At 45.2% G+C, this 24084-nt stretch overlaps 1 protein-coding gene across 1 annotated transcript in view; it reads right to left on the bottom strand.

The window, feature by feature from the left end:
- cux2b (cut-like homeobox 2b) overlaps positions 1-24084 on the bottom strand; it is a gene marked incomplete at both ends in the record, with an annotated part of 94597 nt that overhangs the window by 15568 nt on the left and 54945 nt on the right. Inside the window, 5 exon segments of the mRNA XM_080040622.1 lie at positions 1469-1535; positions 1896-1975; positions 3183-3309; positions 4005-4145; positions 14147-14225. Of these exon segments, the coding sequence (XP_079896748.1) occupies positions 1469-1535; positions 1896-1975; positions 3183-3309; positions 4005-4145; positions 14147-14225 (494 nt within the window).

Here is a 24084-nt window from a genome sequence, read left to right on the forward strand (position 1 = left end):
TCATATTCTTGTCATAAATGGCCATGAGTGTTGTGTGGTGCAGGGCTGGTTTCAGGGGGTCTTGGCCGTGCCCTGGTCCTATCAATAAGAGCAGGATAGATGACAGCAGAACACTAACAGGTGTCAGCGCCACGTTTAATGAACTTGTGCAGTGCGGGAAAATGTTTTGTATTGATTACCTGCTCAGCTACTCAAGCCCAAGCAGACAAATAGTCTTTCTTATCAACAGTGAGGAAACAGTCAGAGAGAGTTATAGAGGCTCAGGGAGGGAGAGCCGCAGCGCCAGGGTCAGTGGTGCTACTGTATGACCGGAGGAATGCCACACACACACACACAGGCACGCACACACACACACACACGCACGCACGCACGCACGCATGCACAGACAGCAAATCACATAACAGAGATGCTCTTTCAAACAGCAGCAGCACACCCAAAAAGGTAAGGCCAAAACTGAAAATGTGTCCAGTCCGAACAAAATGGATGGCGGGTGGGTCTAGAAACATCAGTTCAATTGTGCCATGGATTAAGCCTGGGAGGAAAAATCCATTAGCGGCGGGCTGACTGTGCTCTGGAGCACAACCCAAACAAAGGAGTGTTTACTTTGAATGTCTATCGACATCCTTCATACAAGCTCAGATTCATTTCAGCTCGTGCAGTGGATACATTGCGCTCAAAGACCAGGACAAGGTAGAGTGTTTTCTGAAGCAATCTTTAAATGGAGCAATTCTTCTTGAGGGCTGTCAAGGCCCGAGCTGCCAGTGAAGGCAAACACAGACCTCTTTCTCATCGACCCTGCATTAGTGGCTGAGTCACTCGCACTCTGTACAACGGCATTCCTCAGCTCCACACTGGACATGAGTATATGTAGGCACAATGAAGAGGAGAGACGTCAGCACTTCAAATGCTACAAGAGAGCACCAGTGAGGAAGTGGCAGTGTGTCACCACCGCGACCTGATGGGGAGCTGTGTGAACATGAGTCAGAAACGTGTGGTAAAGTAATGCAGTCAGTCATTTCAACTGGAACGCCCCCTGAGGTCTGAATACCTACTTAGAAACTTGGAGAAACCTCACCAACCCCAGAGTTCAACATGGCTGCTTAGCACATGACCAGCACTGAACACCTGGATAATAATAACAGTCTGCTGTAATATTAGTGAGACATTACCTCACCTGTACATGTCGCGTGGTACTGCTCATTTATCTATTTGTAGATATGTTGCTACGATATTTGGATCGACAACATACTAACATAAAGCGTTGTTATCGACTGGTATTGCTAACAATGGCTAAACCCCAGCTAATGGCTAAAGGCGAAACGTTGGTGTTTTTTCTTTTAATTTCAAACTTGTGCGACTGGAACGCAGTCAACTCAAATGTGACGTCACTCCCGGTTCTGACCTCCGACTTCCAACCTCAATGGAACGCCATAAACACACTAATGTCAAATGTGAGGCAGACACTTACTTGTTGGTCATCTCCTGGTTGTATTTACACCGCAGGTCCAGCAGCTCTGTCTGTGCAGTGTTCAAAGCTGGTGAGAGGCAGACAGGGGAAGTCAGATATTAACTTTAATAAAAAAATAAAAACTTTGACCCTACAGCTACATGACTGAATACATTTGATACTATAGTTTTTTTGGATGCATTGATATGATAGTTAAAAAACAGTCAATGTAGGGACATGATTAACAGTCAAGAGAACTCATTGACATCTGAGGTTAAACTCTTACACATGGCTGCACACACAAATATGTTGGTTTTGACTTAAAGTTATGTCAACAAAAGCAGCAGCAGCAGCAGGGGCCAGGCAGCATCAACACACACATGGGCTCTGTGATAGGTTGAAATTCAGTCTTACAGCTACAGTGCATGGCCGTGTTGAAACCACTCACATGAATGCAGAACCTTGATCTTCTCCTCGGCCTCCGAGAGTCTGTCAGCCAAACTAACATCGGTGCTCTCCTCCTCCTCCCTGTGGGAGAAAAACCCCTCTCTCAGTCAGTTACTTCACCACATCATGGCCACACATTTAAAGCTGCAATGTGTGACTTTATGCCTCTAGACAAAAAAACATCAGCGATTCTGTAGAATGCTTGTTGTCAAAACCAATTTCTTCAAATTAATTGAATATCTCCCCACGATTCGCTAACTGTGTGTACTGTGTGTAGGCTGAAACAAGATCTGGTAATAATATATAGCCTAGACTCTGTAAACTGGTATGTAAACAAAGGGGGTCAACCGTAGCTAGCAACATGCCCGATTACAGGGCCTTGGCTGTGTATTACACACAATACGGACAGGTAGCTGATCGTGAGGAGATATTCACTGATTTGGACAACAAGTGATTTTTGTACACACAATCCCTGGAATTGCTGAATCCACCTTTAAATAAGAACTTAAACTTGAGATGTAAAAAGAAGCGCTGCATTTTAGGTGCGTTTGATTTGAGGTGAGATTAGGTTTCCTTCCATTGCTGTTGTGTCTATGTTCCAAACGTCTCACGAATGTCCCCAGGACAGGAAGCTAAATGGGGGCATTTAGGCTTAATTGTACAGGGTCGCAGACGGAAGACAAATGAGCCTCTTATCTCATCTTATATCATTAAAAGTAAAATGTTGCAGCCGTAATGAGAGTTAAAATAGAGTGAACATCTCTGCGTAGGGAAAAAAGGGTTGGAACCTTTCAGGCTTATGGCTTGACAGTCTAACATTATATCAATTATATAAAAAGCAATGACCAAAGAAAATGTAGGCAGTGGTCTGTGTTGTAGGAATTGCGGCACAGGTGGTTAAAATTCATATTTTCAACTTCAAAGTTGCACTGCGTAACTAAATAACAGGAATTGGTGGTTCTCTTTATTGACTGCTCTGCCACGTCTAAATAATAGCTTGCAATACATTTCCAATTTCCCGTTACTTAATGCCTTTATATTAGTGGCCCCATGATTCTGGTGGGAATGTAGGGGTCAGACAGTAGCGGCTCAAAATAGTATTTAGAGAATGAATCTAGTCTAGTCACAAGTGGAAAGGTTATTGTGGAAAAAAATAATACAAAATATAATATAGAAAACGACTTATTTACATTGAAAATCTTACAGAGTACAGCTTTAAAAACAAAACTCAATATGAATCTCTAATGATCGTTAGTCCCAGAGCAGGGAGTGGTTGGCTGGTTCTCACCCTCGGCCCTCGTCCTGTGTGGAGCCGGGGGCCCCTGGAGCCGGTGTGCTGTTGGGGGTCATGAGGGAGGCTGGGCAGCTGGACTCTGGGGCCTCCTCTGTGGCTGCAGGACCGTCTTCTGAGGGCTCTGTGAAGGCAAGGAAAGAGCCGGCGTGAGCTCTCCAACATCAGTCATCGGATAGAACCAGGTAAATATGAGAAATCATTGTCATTTTAAAAGGTGCAGTGTAGTGAGGTGTACTTTAGGCGACGTGTAGGGGTAGAAGTTCTAGATTGTAACGCTCCCTTGCTAACCGCTCCCTTTTCAGAAAATGTACAGAAGCTACCGTGGCCTTCAAGAACAAGAAGCTCGTTACAAAAGATGGCATCATCCACCACTGCCTCAAGTCTTTCCACAATATCAAGTGATGAGGTTGAAGATAGATTTAGTTATTTATTCTATAGTACTTCTTTCCTCACGTAAGGCCGTTATTTTTGTCTGTTCTTCTGTGCCACTGTAGAAGCATGGTGACGTGCCCTGCCCATTCCTTTTCAAACGATTGATACACTAATTAAAACATACTTGTGAATATCATATTCAACTTCTACCAAGTCTGTTCTGAAAAATGCAAATTTAATTTACACACCGCTCCTTTACAATGACGGATTTTCCATATGTCTCAAAATGTAGGAGGACTTTACAGCCTTCCTAAGACTGTTTACATCTGAATTGACTTCCCAGCACTTCTTCAGACAGTTGCAGCTACTTCAACTCTGCATTGAAAAGAACGTTAGTATTCGAGTGAGTTGGCTCTGTGATGTAAATGATGTTTTTGTCCTGACCTGTCTTTTCAAGGCACTCCAGGTGTTTCTTCCAGTGCCCGCTGATCTCCCTCACCAGAGCCTTGCTGTCTGGGGCCAAAGTCTCAAGCTGCTGCAGCCTGCCCTCCAGGCTGTGTGAGGCCTCCAGCACCGGAGCTGGATCTGTGAGGACACAAAGACAGAAACCCGCTGTAGACAGATTCACATGACATCCATACTGTACACTCACTCGCTACTCTTTTCAAAATGAAGCCAACTAGCTGTTTTACTGCTTAACGTGCTGCACACTGAAGCACATTACAGAGTTTTTCAAGCATGGCACTTTCAACAGCGACAGACTTTATTCCACTGAGACGTCTCTCCAAAGAGTGACTCTTAAGACTTTCCCCACACTCAAGTCGCCTTTGAAAAATTCTTCACAGGCTGGACCTTAATGACACAAGAGCTGGTTGGCCCCCCCTCACATGTACAGAAGTCATGTCTAATGAGTCGGCTCACAAGCTGATGAACGGCAAAGGAGACAAAAAAGATTGCCATGAATATGTGAGAATATGTCTTTAAAGTCCCAAGTATACACACCTAGGCAAAGTGTAGAAAAAGTCTGCTCCTGAAAAGGGGGGGTAAAAAAAAAAGTGGGATTCTTTAGCACAACAGAGGAGCTGTTTTGCAATGCATGCGCGGCAGCACCGGGCCCATGGGGCCAACTAGGAGGCTGTTTCTCAGCTAACAAGTCTCCTCTGTATCATTTGATCATTTAAATTATTATGCCAGGAATTCTCAGGAGGCAGCTCGGCACTCCACATCACAGGGCTGTTTTTAATCTTTCCCTTCCCTTTCTTCCCCTCCCCAAAAGTTCAACAGCTCAGAGAGAGAGAGCTGCTCCTGTTGTGTACCTGCCTGCTGAACACCAAAGGAGGTGACTTCTAGTGCCAAAGCACAGAGAGGGAAGCTCAGGGGAGCTCCTTGACAAGGGGGGGGAGGCAAGATGTAGAGCCGAGCACACACACTCACTCGTACATACACACACACACACACACACACACACACACACACACACACACACACACACACACACACACACACACACACACACACACACACACACACACACACACACACACACACACACACACACACACACACACACACACACACACACACACACACACACACACACACACACACCACAGCCCTTCAAAACTCTAAAAGGAGGAGGAAAATCGCTGCTTTGCTGCACAAACTTTTTCTCCCAAAGCTTTCATCCACTCATCTTAGACTTCTATGTGGAACCCAATTGGATCCCTTCTTCAGAACGGGCACTGACTCACTGAAGTGACTTTTCATAAGAAGTTTGGAGCCACAGACGTTTAAACTTCTGCCAGATGCCACAGAGAGAAATGCAAACTCTGAGACCACGAAAATAAAAAATAAAATAAAAAAAAAGGCTAAACTTCTGCATCGTGCAATTTGTTGAAATCCTGACTGTACATTGCAGCTCGCCATATCTGCATTTTCATCAGCAGACAAACATTTTGGGCCATTTAATGGATCCAGCTATTTTTTTTCCTTTTTCTTTCCCAGGACCGTTTACAGTCAAACGCCGCCTGCGTTCATTGTTACACCGAGTGAGGAGATATTGCATCAGTACACGAGGGACATCACTATTAAGAGCACCAGCTCTTCTAAGACAAACAGGATGACTTAAAGCACTGCTATTCACATCGACCTACTGTCACAGAAATCACTTTATCAGCCTCTTTCCCATATATCCTTTCAACTTTTAATGATCAAAGGACAGAGATTATAGTAGGGGATCTCTCACACATGGACAAGCCGGGATTAGCGGTCGGTGGCAGGGGAGTAAAGTCAAGTCAAATTTTAAAGTGAAGGGATATAACTTAAGACTGTATACAAAATTAACCCCCCCGTCAAAGTAGAGCAGTAGGGGTTCTCTCTAAGGGCCCGGGATCTACAGTTACTGCAGGAGAGTCCAGGAAGACTGCTGATAACTTTGGAAAATAGGGCTAATTGATGTAGCTAATAAGAAGCACTGGAGCTTCTTTTCTTAGAGCAGCGTGCCCTGATGGTAAATCCACTGAATCAAACCCGGCACAGAAGAGGAATTCAACACTCACACATTGGAGTTAAAGGTGCACTATGCAGTTTAAGGAGGGGAGGGGGGGGTGTGCCTACAAAACATATCTACTCTGCATTTAATTCTTAGTATTGAATAATTCTATCATCGTGAATCAAAAATAAATAATTTTGAGGCAGTAACTATTAAACTTTTTAACTTCAAACCCGAGATCCAATTTTTCCTGTGAGAAACATTTGTTTACTCAGTTATGAGAATATAAATTATAAAATGTTCACTTCCCTGACACACCTAAAGTTACACAGTGCACCTTTAAATGAAGAAATAACGCGTGAGTCACATCACTTCCACACAGCCAAATAGAACGCTTCCATTTTGAATCCTTCCTCTTATCTTAATGAGAGCTGATTGGATGTCTGCTCCGAGGTCCTGATAACTGATCGGGCAACAGCAGCTCATTTAGACTCATTCATCACGGGGGCCATTTAATACATCATTTTCTCTGGTGAACACAGGCAGCAGCAGAATGCCATGGGGAGCTTTCATAGTGTCATTGTGAACATATTCGTCCCCGCACAATGAGAAGGTTAAGGATATATAGAAGGACAAGTCTGGTTTATTAAAACTCGAGTCATGTTTTAGTAGATTTGAGCATTATGTACAGTATATCAGTTATAAAAACATCTTACTCACTTAAAGGAATACTTCACCCATACGGAAACAACGCTCTATCGTTATAAAATCGCTATTATAATATAGTGAATGAGGTTTTTCTTCCCTCAGTCATTCCTCAGTCTTCCCTTGGCCCAGCTGTCCTGTTAATCCTAACCCTACATCTGTACTACTGTGATGTCACACTAGTAAAATGAAGGGTTAGACAGTGAGACCATAAAACACTCTTTCTGCCTTTTCTCAGGCTAGGATGAACCGAATTCAAAAAAAATTGCACATTTATACTACATAGGATCTCAGAGTTCAATACACCTTCATATTGCCACCGGTGAAGTAGGTCTTTAAGTAATGGCTGAGTTGTGGGAACACAGGGACATCACTTGATTAAAGTCAAATTAGGCAAGACACTCCAGCAGTCAGATATACTGACATTTAAGACCAATTAACGTTTACAATACATTTATTTGGAGGTACAGTTGAGAAGTATGCACACCCGTAATGTCAGTTATGATCCTGTTTCAGTAGGACAAAACTGAACAGGAGTTACTGATCACTAGTGTTCAAACTCATCGTCTCACATTTGTACCAGGCGTGACCATATAAAGGAAACAGAAAGTGTGTTAAATTGAGCCTAAGACCAACATTGAAATAGTTAGGTGTATTTGTTAAAAAAAAATCACAGATTAAAGAGATATCAATATATGATTGCATTTTGAAAAATTAGTTTGAGAAAAATCCCACTGGAAGAATGTAGAGTTTGCTTTTGCATTGAATTTTTTATTATCTTTAATTAGGTCATTTTTATTTATTTTTTTTATTTTTTGTGTCTAATGGAAGTCAACAGCTAGTCAAAATGATACTAAAACAAACAATGATGTAAACGATGTGTTGTATACTTAGTATCCATGGCGGATCAAGGTCATGGACTCTAGTCAAGGAAACTGGGGGAAGGCAAGGTTGTGTTGATTAGTGAATATAGCATGGTGTACTGGAGGTGTTTATCCACTGTCTGGTCTGTGCCTTGCTTTGTGCTCTCAAAAGTTGGAAAGGACAACGCATTAGTAACAATAGCATATATATATTATTTTTTTGTCAGTTTCTTCTAAGTTTTAATGAACCCTAACAAATAGCTACACTGGCTGTGGCACATTCTCAACTGCATTGATATTGCGTTTCATCACTTTTGGCGGAGCGATAATGAGGCTGCCACCCTGGAGCTGCTTTCCTTGTGGTCACTGTGTTGTTGTTTCTATGCTACTGCTACATCTGGAAGCAGGGAGAAGTTTGTGAGTTCTGGTTTTAGAGCCTTCCAGTCCTGGAACCAAAGCCTATATCAGAAGCTGGACAGCTCAGCGGAATGAAGGTGGGTGCACATGGTTGTGTGTGTGTGTGTCTAGGTATGTGTATGTGTGTGTGTGTCTAGGTGGGTGGGTGGGGTTGGAGCGGGGCTGGTGGTGTTGTGAGCCAAGACAAGCAGGTGTGTTGGGGCGGTCCGTCTTGGCCCTGTCAGCGATACAGCATCATTAGGCGGTGTGGGCGCAGCAGGGTGCACCATTATGTCTCCCTGGGCCCTGTGTAATTACGCTGTGACATAATTAACCCAGCAAGCCCATTAGCCCAGGCATTGGCTGGCTGAAGAAAAAAAAAAAAAAAAAACACTATAATTATTTGTTGTGCGCATGTTAATGAGGCCAGCTGTGTTCCCATCATACAACACGAACAAATTAATTTACAAGGCTGTGCTCCAAGGTTTTTTTCTTTTCATTCAAAACAGTCTTGTGTTGGTTTTTTTCCTCCGCTCTCTCTCTCCCTCTGAGTGGACTTCAAGGTCCATAAACACGCTTCTGCTGCTGCAACAAACAGTAACACTGCTGTAATATTGTTGTCAAGAAGCAAAAAAAAACTAGGTTGAGAGAGTACTTAGTCTTTACTTTTTCACCTTCAAAGACTATAAGTGATGTAAGGTATGCGAGCACGAATTGCTGCCTCTCTCTTCGACTGAATGTCAAGGATGAGTTTCCATCAGAAAAGCAAAAGAGAAAAAAATAACTATTTGTGACAAATAATTCATAAACACAACTCTTTTTTCTGTTGCGGCGCATGTTCAAAACCAATCATTTGATATTCAGATCGCAAAACCCAAGTCTCGCTTTTTCCCTTGATCCGGCAGAACGAGGGAGGAAAGACTGAAATAAAAAAAGAAAGAGGTGGAATGGAAAAAAAAAGGGATTGTGGGAAGGAAGCGCTGGGGCTTTTGTGTGTGTGAACAAAACAAAAAGCTCAAAGACAAACTTCTTAACCTGCTCTTTCTTCATTGCTGTTCCACGTCTTTTTGTTTGACAGACAGACTGACGGATGGATGGAAGAGGAACCACATCAATACCAACACACTTTAAGGAACAAAGAGTGGAGCCCGAGCTAGACCACATTTAAAATGAACACCGGGTTGCTGCTGCTGATGCTGAAAAGTCCCAATGACATCCAAACTTGAAATGATATATAAATATATATATATATTCTAAAAAAAAAACTCCTACGTAACATTATTATTAATGAGACATGTAGAACGAATCACAATGAATTAACCTCACCAAATACACTAGTCTACTGTCTTTACATTTTTTGAATCCCATGGTTACATTTAATCTGCTCGCAGGCACACATACACACGCAGAAGAACTCACACACACACACACACACACACACACACACACACACACACACACACACACACACACACACACACACACACACATTCCCACACACACAGTTGCCGTCTTTTAAGAGCACACTCTCTCCTGGTCCCTGTGGGGGTCTCCTACTCCACGGGGATCAGTTGAGAGAGGCCCAGCTCTTTTATGAACATAATGCATTATTAAGCACCTCAAACATCTCCTGGGCCTTTGTTTATTACTGCTCTTATTAATCACTTGTGCATAATCTCGTCCCGCCCAGAGAGCTTTCATTTTCCATCAGCTTCTTTTATACGTCGTTATTTTCCGAACAGCGGCCCTCCTCTTGACTGCAGGTACTCAGCTGCAAAATGACAATAAAGCCTAGCTTGCTGTGTGTGTGTGTGTGTGTGTGTGTGTGTGTGTGTGTGTGTGTGTGTGTGTGTGTGTGTGTGTGTGTGTGTGTGTGTGCCTCGCAGGCCTGCTCTTGTTTATGTATATGAGAGGGGTTGAAGAAGGACAACTTATTCTTTATGCATTTGAATGACTCTGAATTACTAAGGTCAGTGCCTTTCTGTGCTGGTATTCTCATAGCTCCGGGTAGCATACCAAAGTCAATACAGAAGGCACTCATAGTGGTCTCGTGACAAGGGGAAGACATGCAATTTAATGTGACAAAAAAAAAAAGCCGCTTGTAGTGGGCACCTGCAATACTAGTGGTCACCACTAGCAAGCACTGTTGCCATAACATTTCCACTAGTGCACACATACACGTAGAGAGAGAGACACACACACACACACACACACACACACACACACACACACACACACACACACACACACACACACACACACACACACACACACACACACACACACACACACACACATACCTTAGACATGCCAAAGGCCCAACACACACACACACACACACAAAAATATACGGACACACACACACACACACACGGAGGGGTGTATTCAGATCAGGATCTTCACAAACTCTCAGTGAGCTCCCCGCTCAGATAAAAGGAGCAGTGTTCTGAAGGAGAGAGGGAGTGTGCTGGATCCTGAGGGAGGACTGTGTGTAGGCAAGGAAGAGCAAACACCTGGAGCGCCAGTCTCAGGGCTACGCCTAGGGCGACAGGGCCTCTGCTCTCACTGAGGTGGCAACAAACGCCCCACCTTCAAACCCCACTCACACACACACACACACACACACACACACACACACACACACACACACACACACACACACACACACGAAGAAGAGGAGGAGAGGAATAAACACAGAGAGAGAGAGAAACATGAATCTATGGTAAAGCGATGAGTTGTAGCAGAAAGCTGCCAATGTTTTTCAGCGTTCAGTGATCCGGACGTGTTTATGTGTGCACTGATGAAAAGCGTGCGGAGGTGATATAAACATTGTTAGGGAAACACTGTTAACAGGCCTCTTTCAAGCCCCAGACTGGGTGGGAGTTACAGTGCACACAGCAGGGGGGAGATGTCACAGGCAAATCAAAAGATAGCACGGCTAATGAAACACTCCAGTGGATTGACATGCCGGCTTAGGGGCCCCCCATAAAAGGCACTTCAAGCACTTGCATCCAGAAGTTATTTCTGTTTCCTGTTATGAGTTGACTGTTGCATTCTCTTGCCATTGAACTTGACATTTTGCACAGTTATGATTCCAATTGACTATTATTATCATTATATTGTTATTTCTTATCTTAAAATGAATTTATTTTTGGGGTGGTCTTTACTGTACGAGAGGTTTGTGGGTGGGCATCTCAAGGGGCTACCCGTTAATAAACATTCAATAAACAGGAGCATTATCTATCACGAGTTAACAAAGCGCTACATTACCAATGGTGTGTATCTCCCAAAACTGTCACAGATATGTTATTTGTATTCAATAGTGGTCCACAGGCAAAGTGTCTAACTGATATGTGACCAGATGTTAATGATAGGCAGATATACAACAGGTCACATATTGAGCTACGCGGGGGACCCTCCCCTGCCTTGTTCGCCTCCTGCATTCATTAACTCTGTCGTTGGCCTCTTCTGATTCACAAATGAGCATACACGCACACACGCACACACACACACACACACACACACACACACACACACACACCGACACACACACACAAATGAAATAATACAAGGGAGAAAAAAAACTCCCGCAATGAATAGTAATAATGCATTAAGATTAACGAGCACGGCGTGTAAAGAATAATTGCATCTGTCAAAAGATTAAAAATACATGAGCTGTATAGCAGTTGTTGAGGAGGGGGGTGCGGGGGGTGGGAGTGGGGGGGGGGGGTTGTGTTGAGGGAAGCACACTGTTGTATTTGAGGGGCAGAGAGAAATGAAGTGGGGCCACAGCCAAATGACTGTCCTCCAGTGTACCTGGAGTCATCCATTCAAGCAGAGGGGGGTAGTGTTGACCTTGGACACCAGCAGTACAGTGACAAACAAGCACAGGATACTGTAGGCCCCCCCTCACAGATGGCAAGATACTGCAAAGGGCCCCACACAGAAACACTCTTAATGGTCTGGCCGCAGACAGGGAAGTGTGGTGGAGAATATCTGGCACCTCATGTTGGATCAGTCAACGCTACAGTTTATATGTTTGCCTCTGGAGAGAGATGGTCACTGTGTCAGATGAGTTGAGTCTTATCTCTGTGTCCTGGTCGGCTACAAGAAATGACCCTGAAGAAGAGCCACTGGCCCAAAGCCCTTTGGTCTGACATTAACGTTCTGAAGTGTGGATGAAGTTTGGACCTCGTCAGACTGATGACACCTTCTGAGCAGGTGACATCATGCTTGGAATCCCTACTCAGCAACTACAAACTACAAGTACTGTTGTAGTGTGTAGACGTAGCACAAGACGTAGAGCTGGACATCATAGAAACTTGCTTTACACACATTGGAGATTGGGAATGTAGTGTCGTAGTCCAAATTCATCTTGACCAAGATCATTCTGCTTTTATTATTGGACAATCAAACTCTGCCACACGACCAACCTTTCTGTATTATTTCTTTTGGTATTATTGAACTAAACAAGATATATCAAAGCCAATGTCAATGTCATGAACCTGGGAATTTAAGGGCACTATGGGGGATTATGATATGCAGTCATTGGCTTTAGCAAGTAAATACCTAAAAAAAAAAAAATTCTGAGGCTGGTAAGGAAAGTTTGAAGTTGTTGGAAGGGCTCTTCTGCATAGCTAGGCTATGCAATACTGTGCTAGGCTAGCTATGCTAGGCTAGCTAGGCTGAGTAACAAAAAGTAATGTGCGACTAATGCAAGTTATTATTGAAACAATGTAATTAGCTTTTCCAATATTAAAGTACTGCAATTACTTTTCTTTTACTATTAAGTAATGAATAATTAATGACATCTTCCAGAATACTTGCCAAGCACCAATAAGGATTCTCAAAACAATTGGCTTCACTTTGTGATGGAGTGAAACAGACTCCCTTTGTACAGAGGAGGTCAAATGGAGGCAGCAGGCTGGCGGTGTTACGTCACCTGATGTAACCTGACACAGGAAGGTCTAGTACTGTGCACTCAATATAATGAACACACATAGACAGAGAGAAAATATATAAGTTGAAACAAGGCTAGTACTTCCTGACACATAAGAGTTGATGTTGCCCTTTCCTTTTCTAATATAAACGTCTTTGTACTTGAACATAACAACTCTAAATCGAGTCTTTTCTGTACTTGAGAGAAGGTTTGTGGCAAAATATATTCCACAAGACTCTCCTGGGCTTGAATTAAGGCCTTTATATTATTATATAAAAGGTATAGGTCAGAGAATCAAACTGAATACATCTTCAAAGAAGGGCTTTTTCTTATCAAGGAAATAACTCCATTCAAAGTGTGTATGTGTGTGTATGTGTGGTGGCAATATCAAGCAGGGGGGACTTCAAGGAAAAAATGGAGACCTTTAAAAGTCAGTCGCCGCCGCCGTCGCTATTTCTCAGACGCAAGACTTTTATCTTGTATTCATTGAATCTGTAAACAGCGTTCTCTACTCCTGCCACAAGTGTTCCTCTGATCTAGACTGAGATTGGGGCTTGCGTTTCTTAGCTGCCGTCTCCTGCAACAAAGCGCAATATACGGCACATGAAATAACAAACTGAGTAAACACACAATATGTCTTCCCTCTGCTCCAACTTAACCATCTTTGCCCCCTTCATCCCCCAATTGGCCTCATCACACACACACAAAGCTCAGGCTTCGGTTGGGGATTTTAATTGGCCCTCCACAATCAACAGTGGAGCCTTTCTCGAGGATGTGTTCTGCTGCTCCTCAGCCCGGGCTACACTCAAGGACCAGTGCTGGGGCTTTTTGAAGTGGCCTCACGCAGAGTTTTTGGAAACCACTCAGAGAGGCGCAGACTTTGAAAAATAGATAAGAGCCACGGGGCCATAGGGTTTGTATGCATCTCACCATCCATTGCGCCATAATATACATCTATGGCAAGAAGAAAATGTGCTTTGTGGGGTCTGTGTGTGTTGGTTCATGTATACATGATATATCTGCGTGTGTGTGTGTGTGCATACTTATAGGTTTAAGTCCAATGCTAGTGGTGTAGGTTCTGATGGAGAATTGATCTCGGGAGAGTGAGAGATGGTTCTGGTAGTAATGTGTGCTGTTTGTAACCTGCCGTCGATGTTGTTGTTGTTGTTGTTGGTCTTACTGGGAGACTCACCTGGGGCCTGGATAAGCTGTTTGTAGATTCCCAGGAACGCAGACTCGGCCTCCTTACTGCGCTTGTTCAGAGCAACCACCTGCGGGGGGAGAAGAAGACATACAGTATAGCCTATTACTCCAGGTTAAACATCCACTTGATTTAATCCTGGCTGGAATATGTCTAACTCAAGATGCACAGCACATTTACATTGAAGGCAGTAAACTGACACGTTTTAACACATGAGCACCAAACGCTTAAAATCTTAAATTGCCAACCATGAATCAATAGCAACCAGAGCAAAGGTCAGCTCGCTACATCCTTCCAATACGCTAAACAAACATTCCGGCCTTCCTTGTAGTGTATATGTAATGTATCTTCACTATAACATAGAAATACAGCGTGGCTCCTTTTCGCTGGTGCATGGATTTACCAATTCCACCGCTGTGTTTCTACATAAGCGCTGACATTTAGAGAAACAAGGTGTGAGCTATGGCGCTATCCTTTCCCTCCTGTTCTCCTGCCAAGCCGCCCCGCATGTTGCGAGGTGACATTTGGCCCTGTGAAGTGTAGGTAGCCGGTGGTGTGCGCGCGAGAGAGAGAGAGAGAGAGGCTCTCTCTGGCCAGTGACAGTGACCAGCAGCACTCAAGCAGCACCTGCTATCCTCAGCTCGGCGGGTGATGCAAACCAATTAACGATTCATTAGGAGGGGACAAAGAAAGTGAATTAGCCACCACCTGGCCCCCATGGAGAGGAGCACCTGTCCTGTTACTAGTAGTGGGTTATGTGGGTTACCCTGCTCCCGGGCTCCTGCTAAGACCTGGGGCCTGCTTGTGCAGTCAGAGGACGTGTGAGAGTGTGTGTGTGTGTGTGTGTGTGTGTGTGTATGTGTGTGTGTGTGTGCGGTGGTTGCCTCTCGACGTCCACTGCACTGCAACAGTAAATCAGATCAGAGCCCGTCCAAATGCCCCCCCCCCCCCCCCTCCCTTCTCCGAGAGCAGACAGAATTCAAATGATTGTCATCTATTGTCTATGTCGTTTGTGTCAATGTTGATTACGGCCTCTGTCGGAATGGGCTGGAAGGACTCCACGCCACCGGAGGGTCAAGTGTGTGTGTTAGGCAGCTCCTCACCAGCGCTACGACGACTACACTTGAAAAACAACAGTCATTTCAGCGATGTGCTGAAAACACTCATGAGAATGGCGGTGGTTGCGGCGGCGTCGGCTGCTGTGGTGTTGGTGGTGTGTAAGAGGCTGTTTAGTGGGGTTATAAATAAGGTGTGTGTGTGGAAAGCTGCAAGCGAGGGACAGAGAGCCTTTGATTTACTGGAAATGGCTGCACGTCCTTCCCCCGGGGAGGCATAACGACAGCATGATGTTTAAAGAAATATCATAAAGATCAAGCAAACCCCCCCCCCCTTTCCTCCCCCCTCCATCACTCCCACTTGGAGCAGCTCAGAGGAGTTCATGGAAAATGGAAAAAAGGCTGGAGCCCCCAAATCAATACAGATGCAATAGTCTGCAGCTCTCAGCCAGCTCCCTGTTACACTACTACACTGTTGTTTCACTCAAGCTCCAGCCCAAGTTAACCCCTCTCTCTCCCTCTCGCCACCCAACCAGAAGCACCACTCATCAACCCTCTGCAGCCCAGCCACCCACCAGCCCTATAGTCCCCCTTCCAGGTCATGACCATAATGTTTGGTCTCACAGAGTATAAGGGCCACATTGAAGAAAGATCCCTTCATTCATTAACTCGTCACAAGAATAAAGTGGTGATTTTATATAGAAGAACACCAATATTGCGAGAATAAAGTCATAATTTTACAAGAAAAAAGTTTTACTATCATAAGAATACAGTTTTGTTTAGGGCTGTGTATTATTTCAGTGAAGAAACAGGGCCACTGCTTTTCCCCTGCATTCAAATGAGGGCCGTGGAGCTTAAGAAGTGAATGCTTACTTCTTCTTCTTCTTCTTCCTCCTTATCAGCACCACAAAATCATAAATTCCTGTTGACTGAGTGTGGCACAGGTGGGTGGGTGACAAGGACACTGCCATGAGACTGCTCTCGCCCTCAATGTCTTTCTAAATAATCTAGATAATCTTTCTCCTTTACATTCTCCTCGCAATATTCCAACTTTTTTTGCTTGTAAAATTCCAACTTTAATATTATTTATAGATTGTTCCTCCACGTGGCCCTCATACTCCATCGTATGTTGGCATGTTGGGTTCACAAGCAGTGAAAATGTGTGTAGCACTGTGGGCCCCATAAACCAGGCCCCCATCTTTATATGTGGGTTATGAGTACATCAACAACTAGTGTTGGTTCAGCTCTGGTTTGCTTTATACCCACTGATGAGAGTGTTTTTATGTTTCCTGCGTGTGCACAGTCTAGTAGCCCTGTGTGTCACCACTAGCCAATAACAAACCTTAGCTCTTCAAACGTGACAAAGCTCCAACAGCTTTTTGTGACATCCAGACAAACAACCTGAGCCTTACACCTGAACTACATGGGCCCCTACAGCAGGGAGGGCTGACATCCCCCCCCCACCCCCACCCCCACCGCTACTCACTCATCAACCCTTCTCTGACAGTCTGCTGGCTGGCCCTGGCTTTCCTCTGTAGCATCAGAATGAGGCTCCAGGCTGCATTCGTTTAAAATAGCCTAAGAATCTTGTGAAGGCAACAACAACAGCTAGGGCTTCCTCCTTCTTCCACTAGAGACTCTCTCTGTGTTGGTCTCCTGGCCCTCCATCATCCTTTAACGAGAGAACACGGAGATTACCTCCACAATCACACCATTAACCTGCCCACAGACGCCAGCACAGACATCAATCACACGCCTGCCTGATGCTTTCACACGTTAGTGGCCCGCTACGCGTATAGATAACCCGCACGCACGCACACACACACACACGCATGCACGCACACACACACACACAAACACACACACACACACACACACTTTGCCCTTTGCTATGGTGAAAGCACTCGGAGGTGTTGTGCATAATATGGGCTGATCAGGGAGTCATCTTCATCTCCATGCTTAAAGCACCTCCAGCCAAGCACAATGGATTCCAGAGCCTATTAAAAAGATGGAGTCAGCGATTTTAGAGAACTCTTGTTGTCAAAATCACTTGTCAAAATTAGTGAATATTTTCTAATGATCCACTACCTATCTGTACTGCGTGAGCGCTGGGGGGGGGGGGGGGGGGAGTCCAGTGTTAATACACAGCTTAGGCTATGTAAACAGGCATACTGTTAGCTACGGTGGGCCACTTGGTTTACATACCCTTTGTTTAGAGCCTAGGCTGTGTATTAACACTGGATTTTTTTACAGACAGGTAGCAGATCGTGAGGAGATATTCACTGATTTTGACAACACAAGTTCTCCAGAATAGCTGACAGAGAGGTAAAGGACAGAGAGGTACAGCTCTACAAAGGACTACAACAGGCAAGTATCCTAGCATTCTCTGTTTTCATCCCGTTTTGTGATAAAGGATGCGACTACCGAGGGGGAATGGGCTTGGCCACAGGTTTAGTTTTACAAGCAGGAGTAAAGCCTGGGGCGGAGAGGGACAAAGGAAACCTGTTAGCGCTCCTCCATAACTCTTCACACAGCACCAGAGTGGGCAGAACACAGCCTCTGGGACAAGGCTGCTGGGAAATACTTACTGATAAGCCTATGAGAATACTTACAGTACTACCGCTAGTGATACTCTGTGGGTGTGTGTGTGTGTGTACATATTTGTGTGAGAACAAGCTAGCATGTGTCGAACAAATATGGAATGGAACATTGAAGGAAGCAGAGTGAAGGGCTATACCGAGCGCCATACAGAGAGAGAACGGGAGACAACGGAAAAGAGAGGTTCCCATAAAGAGCGCAATTAGCAATTATGCAGTCATCAATTACAATTATCACAACTGGTGATTATACAATTATCACTCTAGATCACGGTTTTCCCCTCTCTGCCTTTACCAGTTTGCCACCCCCTGTGATTTGGTTTGTTTGAGGACGGGTTCGGGATGATGCAGGTGATTAGAGTGTGTGACAATGACGGGGGGAAAGGGGAAGGGGGGCAGGGGGGGTGTTTCGAGGCAGATCTTGCACTGCATTTGTGAGAAAAATAAGTGTGTAAACGCTCGGAGCATTTCTGCATATACATCTTTGCCTGGGTGTACACAGTATATCATTTCTTTGTTTTTTGCACGTGTATGCATGGCCGTGCATGAGGTTGTGATTCATTGTGCGTGTAGCTGTGCGCGTGCGAGTCCATATGCGTGTGAGAGTATGTGTGTGTGTTTGTGTAAATGCATGTGCGTGAAGTTGTGCAGGTCTGTGTGTGTGTGTGTGTGTGTGTGTGTGTAGTTGTGCGTGTGGCTCCTCCGTGTGTGTGTGTGTGTGTGTGTGTGTATGTTTGTGTGTCTGGCGCAGTGTTGGTGGACACACTGCTCCCCATCTCAAGGTGAGTGTTTGGTTGGCGCTGTACTACTGTGGGTGGTTTGGGGACAGCCAATGTACAGCTTGGTTCCACCGGTCCCTGAGGCCTCTAAATTACCTGTCATCTTCCCAATGATGCAAAGGTCAGTGCACAATCATAGGGAGTCCATCCTACTGTGCTGCCCGCCGAGCGCCAGTCCAGCCCCCACAGGCTGACAGGATGTCACAACAAACCCCGGTTCCCGCTCCATGCTTATTAGAACTAAACAGTGGGAAGCCCCTACTCGCCGCCACCGCAACCACCGCTTGTCACAACACCTCCCGCCACAATGCACCGGATTCCTGACACAAACGTTTGGCCCTCAGTATTAATGGAACATGGTGGGGAAATGTATTCAATGCTCTACTATTATGCTTTTTTTATTATATTATTTGGTTATTATTTCGGAAATCGGATTACAACAGCTGACTTTAATTTCTCTTTCCATTTTAAATGGTGCTGGATTCTGAGCCTATTCAGCCCATTTGAACATTTAATGTCCGTTTCTGGCAAGTCTGCAATTAACCTACAGTTTGACCTACAGTCTACAGTGTAGATTATAAATTACATTTTGTTATGGGGGAAGACTCTACACCCATAACTAAATTTAATTTAAAATGATATATGAAATCATAACTCGCTCGGGAGAAGCTGGAACCGGAGAAGCGTGTTAAGCATGTTGTGTGATAGAATGCATTTTTACAAATAACTGATCATGAAAAATGTTCATGAAAATCAACGTATTGTTTAATGAATAGGGGACATATTTCAATTCTCTTGAATCCATTGGCCTGAGAATACATTTTCTCTCTCTCTATGTGGTATTCTAATGTCTACTGAAGAGCCCTTAAATAAAAGGTCAGAATTTACAAATGATCTGATGTTGATTGTGATTTTGAAGGAAAATTGGATATGCAAATTAAGATAAGCCTGCATTACTCACAGAGGGAACGAGATACACAGTCCGAGGGAGAAAGCCACAATCCTACAGTTACGCACCTTCATCTTTATGAGATTTACATGTTACAGAAAGCTTATTTTCCCATCCGAAGCAGGGGGAGAGATCACATGTTAGCCATGCCACCCAGCACTTTTTGAAACTGTCACTGCTGGCGTTTGTTTGGTGTTGAGTGTAGGTTCAGAGGAGAGGGAGAGAGAGAGAGGAGAGAAAGAGAGAGAGAGAGAGAGAGAGAGAGAGAGAGAGAGAGAGAGAGAGAGATGAGTTGCTGTGGAGTGACTGATGAGTGGGTGGAGGAGAGGGGCCAGAGGTAAACACTATTGCAATACAGTCTGGACGGTGAGGGGGCTGTGTACACCCATACACACACACACACACACACACACACACACACACACACACACACACACACACACACACCTAAGACTGGAAGCATGCAAACACACACACACACACGCACACACACACACAGCTAAGTCTGGAAGCATGCAAACACACACCCGTCAAGTCGCACTCACGCAGATGCACACTACACACACAGAGAGACTGTGTTTGAGGGCAGATTTAATCATGGTGACACCCATCTCGTAGGGGTGGTAGCAGCGGTGGCGGCTGGCGGTGTGGCCGTCTCTGGGTTTTTGCCCGGTGAGATGAGCAGTCACAGCGCTGACACACAGCTCCACGTCACGTCACTTCCAATCAGCCGCGCCTGTCAGTCAAAACGCACTGCGGAGCTGCCGGCTCAGCCAAATAAATGGCCAAAAGCTCACCAATATTCCCCTTTGTAGCACTTATCCACTCCACCATGATGCACCGACAAATTCACAGTGAGAACACACGACTTGATTGGCGGGAGACTTGTTGTGACAGTCTCACCAGCAGTCCACTAGAATAAGGGTAGGAAAAGATTATGGTTTTAAGGTTCACCCTGTTAGTTCATGTAGAGACGCTAGGAAGGATGTTATGTTCGCTATTGTAGCATTAGCAGTCGATAAACAAGAATGAAATGCTACAACCAATCTAGCTGGCATTCTGAGGCTGTACTTAGGCACGGTGGTGCTTGAAGCTACATTCTAATGCTAATATGCTTACAAGGACAAGGCCAACATGCTAATATGTATCAGGTATGATATTGACCCTGTTCACCATCTAAACATAGCAGGTTAGCATTTTAGCACTAAACTCAAAAAACACAAAAGCTAAGGCTAAATGTCTTATTTTTTTTTTAATAGAATTTGGTCATAATCCAAAATATTGCTTAGAATGGTTTTGATCAGATGATGGAGTCAGATCAAACCAGTATCCTCTGGTTGTCGAAAATGTCCCTTCATAATTCCACGGCAATCTGTCCATTTGCTCGCGGACATATTTCAGTGTGGTGCACCAACAGACTGAATGCTATCCCCGCCAGAGCCGTGCCAATATAGGGTTGCTAAATGAGATATATGACGCAAGGTGTTTTACTTGGAATATGAGACTGGATAAAAAATGAGCGAGACCTCCTTGGGTCAATGCCACAGTGGAGAGCATCCCTAATGTCCCAGGCAGAGAGAGGGAGAGGACAGATCTCTAATAGATCAAGGTAGGAGCTGACGTAATCCCACCGGACGTGGGCGCACACCAATCAGCGGCAGAGAAAGAACATGGCACTACATTAACCCAGGATCAAAGGGCCTGCTGTCTGCACCACGCAGCAGGTGTCTGCCCCCCTCGCCCCCTCCCCACACACACACACACACCCTCTACCATCAAGAGGCACCACCATCTCTGTGTTGTTCCCCGCCCTCTAGACAAAATCCAAAAAAAAGCAGCAGCCTCTGCGCCGCTAACATCTCAAAGTCACGGCAAAGTCAAAGTCAAGAGCCCTGCCAGAGACAAACCAAAAAGAGAAGAAAAACAAATCTTTTGTGAATGTCTTTGTAGTTCAAAACAGACAGAAGGTGTCATTTCCCCTTTGAGCAGGCGCTTTGTATAAGTGATGCAGAGAATGACCAAAAACCTTAAGAGGAGAGACCGTGTCTGCTGAGAAACTTATCCATCAATGGCATGATGTGGGGAAGGTTAAGATGAAGGCATTGGGATGGTGTGCTGGATGGGAGTAGTAGTAATGAGTGCACCTGGACTAGATTTCAGAGCTGTGAGGAGAGCTAAGAGGAGAGAGGAGAAGTGTCGGTAAGGGCTAATTATAAAAAATAAAGTGCCCCCATTATCCTGGTTGTGTACTGGCCCCGGTGAACAAAGCTACAACAGATGGGGGTGTCATGGGTAAGTGTGCCAATGTGAGCCAAAGCCCTGGAGTGGATGGACCCTGGCAGGGGCGCACTGGCGGAGCAGCAGACCTGGCAATGAGGGAGGCACAGCTGCATATCTCGCCCTCAGACACATGTTGACAGTGTTTCTCTAGCCCTGCCTACACTAGTCAAGGTGAGACGGCATGACACGAGCAGAGAGAGGGAGAGAGGGAGAGAGGGAGGGAGAGAGAGAGAGAGGGAGAGAGAGAGTGAGAGAGAGAGAGAGAGAGAGAGAGAGAGAGAGAGAGGGAGAGAGAGAGGGAGAGAGAGAGGGAATGAGCGCTCCACTATGATGGATAGCGCTCTCCATCCACCTCTCCTCTCTCTGCCTCTTAGAAGGCTGGTGACTTTCCAGTGAGGCAATTATCATTGCGGAATGCATAATAGCCTAATTAATTACAGGTGTCAGCGCTGCCTTTGTTTCAGCGTGGAGCAACACCATGCCAGAGCCGCATCCGCTAAGAAAAGAGCAGCGCTGATGAACGAGGCTTGAACCGCGCTAAGAAGAGGTACGGAGCGCTCACGCTGACGGCTTGAAGTCTGCCAAACAATCCTGCGTCTGTTCGCTAACACAAGATGGATTGGAAACACATGGCACGGAAATTAGGCCCATTATTTGCTTGATAGATCTGCTGTTGTCAGTCTCAGAGCTCCAGTAGGAAGATCTCAGGTATATAAGGCCCCGCATAGGAGAACGGATGTGTGGGTAATTTGGTTCCAAAGTAGCAGAGACCAGCACTGTGTTGGTTGGCAGCGCTATCAACAACCAAACAGTACATCCCCCCCCTTTTACAAACACACACCGCTCCTGACAAACACGGCATATCATTTGTTCTGTCAGATTTGCCAATTTCATTCATCGTGGCGAGAAAAGCAGGAAAGCGGACAATTGTCAGAAAGGAGAGGAGCGAAAGAGAGAGAGAGAACAGCTTAGAGGAGCGGAGAGAAGGAGAGAAGAAGAAGTGAATGATGGGGTGACTAGGGAGGAGAGACAGCGCAGAGATTCTTCCCGCTCAGCCTAAACACAAGCACACATTGGTGCCCGACTTAATAGAACGTCACATTTAGTGTGTAGTGTGTAAGTGCGCGTGTAGTAGTGTGTGTCTTCCTACGGGGGGTCGTGGCGGTAGGCTGATAATCCCTCCACGCCCCCAGGCAGTGTGTGTGTGTGGGGGGGGGGGGGGGGGGAGCTCACATTGAGTCTAATAGGAGCGGGCGCTGCAGTTGTATGCAGCTCCCACTGTGAGAAAGAGTTTTACATAATTAATGACTGTTGATGTTTCCCAGGTAGTCGCCCGGCAAATTCACTCCCAGACTCACTCGGCTGCCACAGTCGTCGTTCCACCACGGAGAGAGGGGATGAGCGACACCAGAACAGACAGCTAACATTACAGGCATAAATAAGGCAATTTTGTACAGTGTCTTCAGACATTACCGTGAAGAGAGGGGGAGGTTGGGAGGGGGATCAGGGCCAATGATTTGACTTGCTTCGGAGAAAAAAACGCTCAGAAGAAGCTTTTCTATGTCTAACCGAGTCTACAGAGAATTTGCCGCTCGATCAGAGTAAAAACTGCTTTCCTTCAGTGTGTTTCATATATATAATCCTGTATGCTGTTTAGAGACGCACACATAGAAGCACACTGCCTTTTTATGAAGATAGCAGCTGACGGCTTCACATCATCCACGTCCACATGGATCAGCCTACACTGTGGATGTCCATCTTAATGCGTGCGGTCTGATGAAGCCTGAGGGCCCGTATACGCACTATACTGCTGAGAGCTGCAGTCCACATTCATACCGGAGCATGTTCAATTAAACATTTAAAACACCGCGACACTAAGGCAAGGCTATTTTCTACCACTCTCGGCCCACTAGTCATTATTAATTTGTAATAACCTTTAAGGCTTTTTGATGTCATACATATTTTACAGAGAGATATCACTCCCAGCTGGACGAGGAGAGAGAGAGAGGGGGCCTGTCGATGACAGATCACCAGAGTGCCAGCAGTGTGCATTGGTCTGCTATAATTAGGAGCAGGTGAAGGTTAAGAGTGATCTCTGGACTGTGCTGGTGTGTGTGTGTCTTTGCATTTGGCCCGTACACCAAGTCGCCCACTAATGCCTCAGTGACATGTCAACACCTTAAGATAGAAAGTATAGCAGCCAAAAGAAGAGAGAGAGGAAGCATTTTCACAAAATCATTTCACACAAAAATAAAAGTTCATAACGTCT

This window comes from Ammodytes marinus, assembly GCF_949987685.1.
Source record: "Ammodytes marinus genome assembly, chromosome: 2".
Lineage (NCBI taxonomy): Eukaryota > Metazoa > Chordata > Actinopteri > Uranoscopiformes > Ammodytidae > Ammodytes > Ammodytes marinus.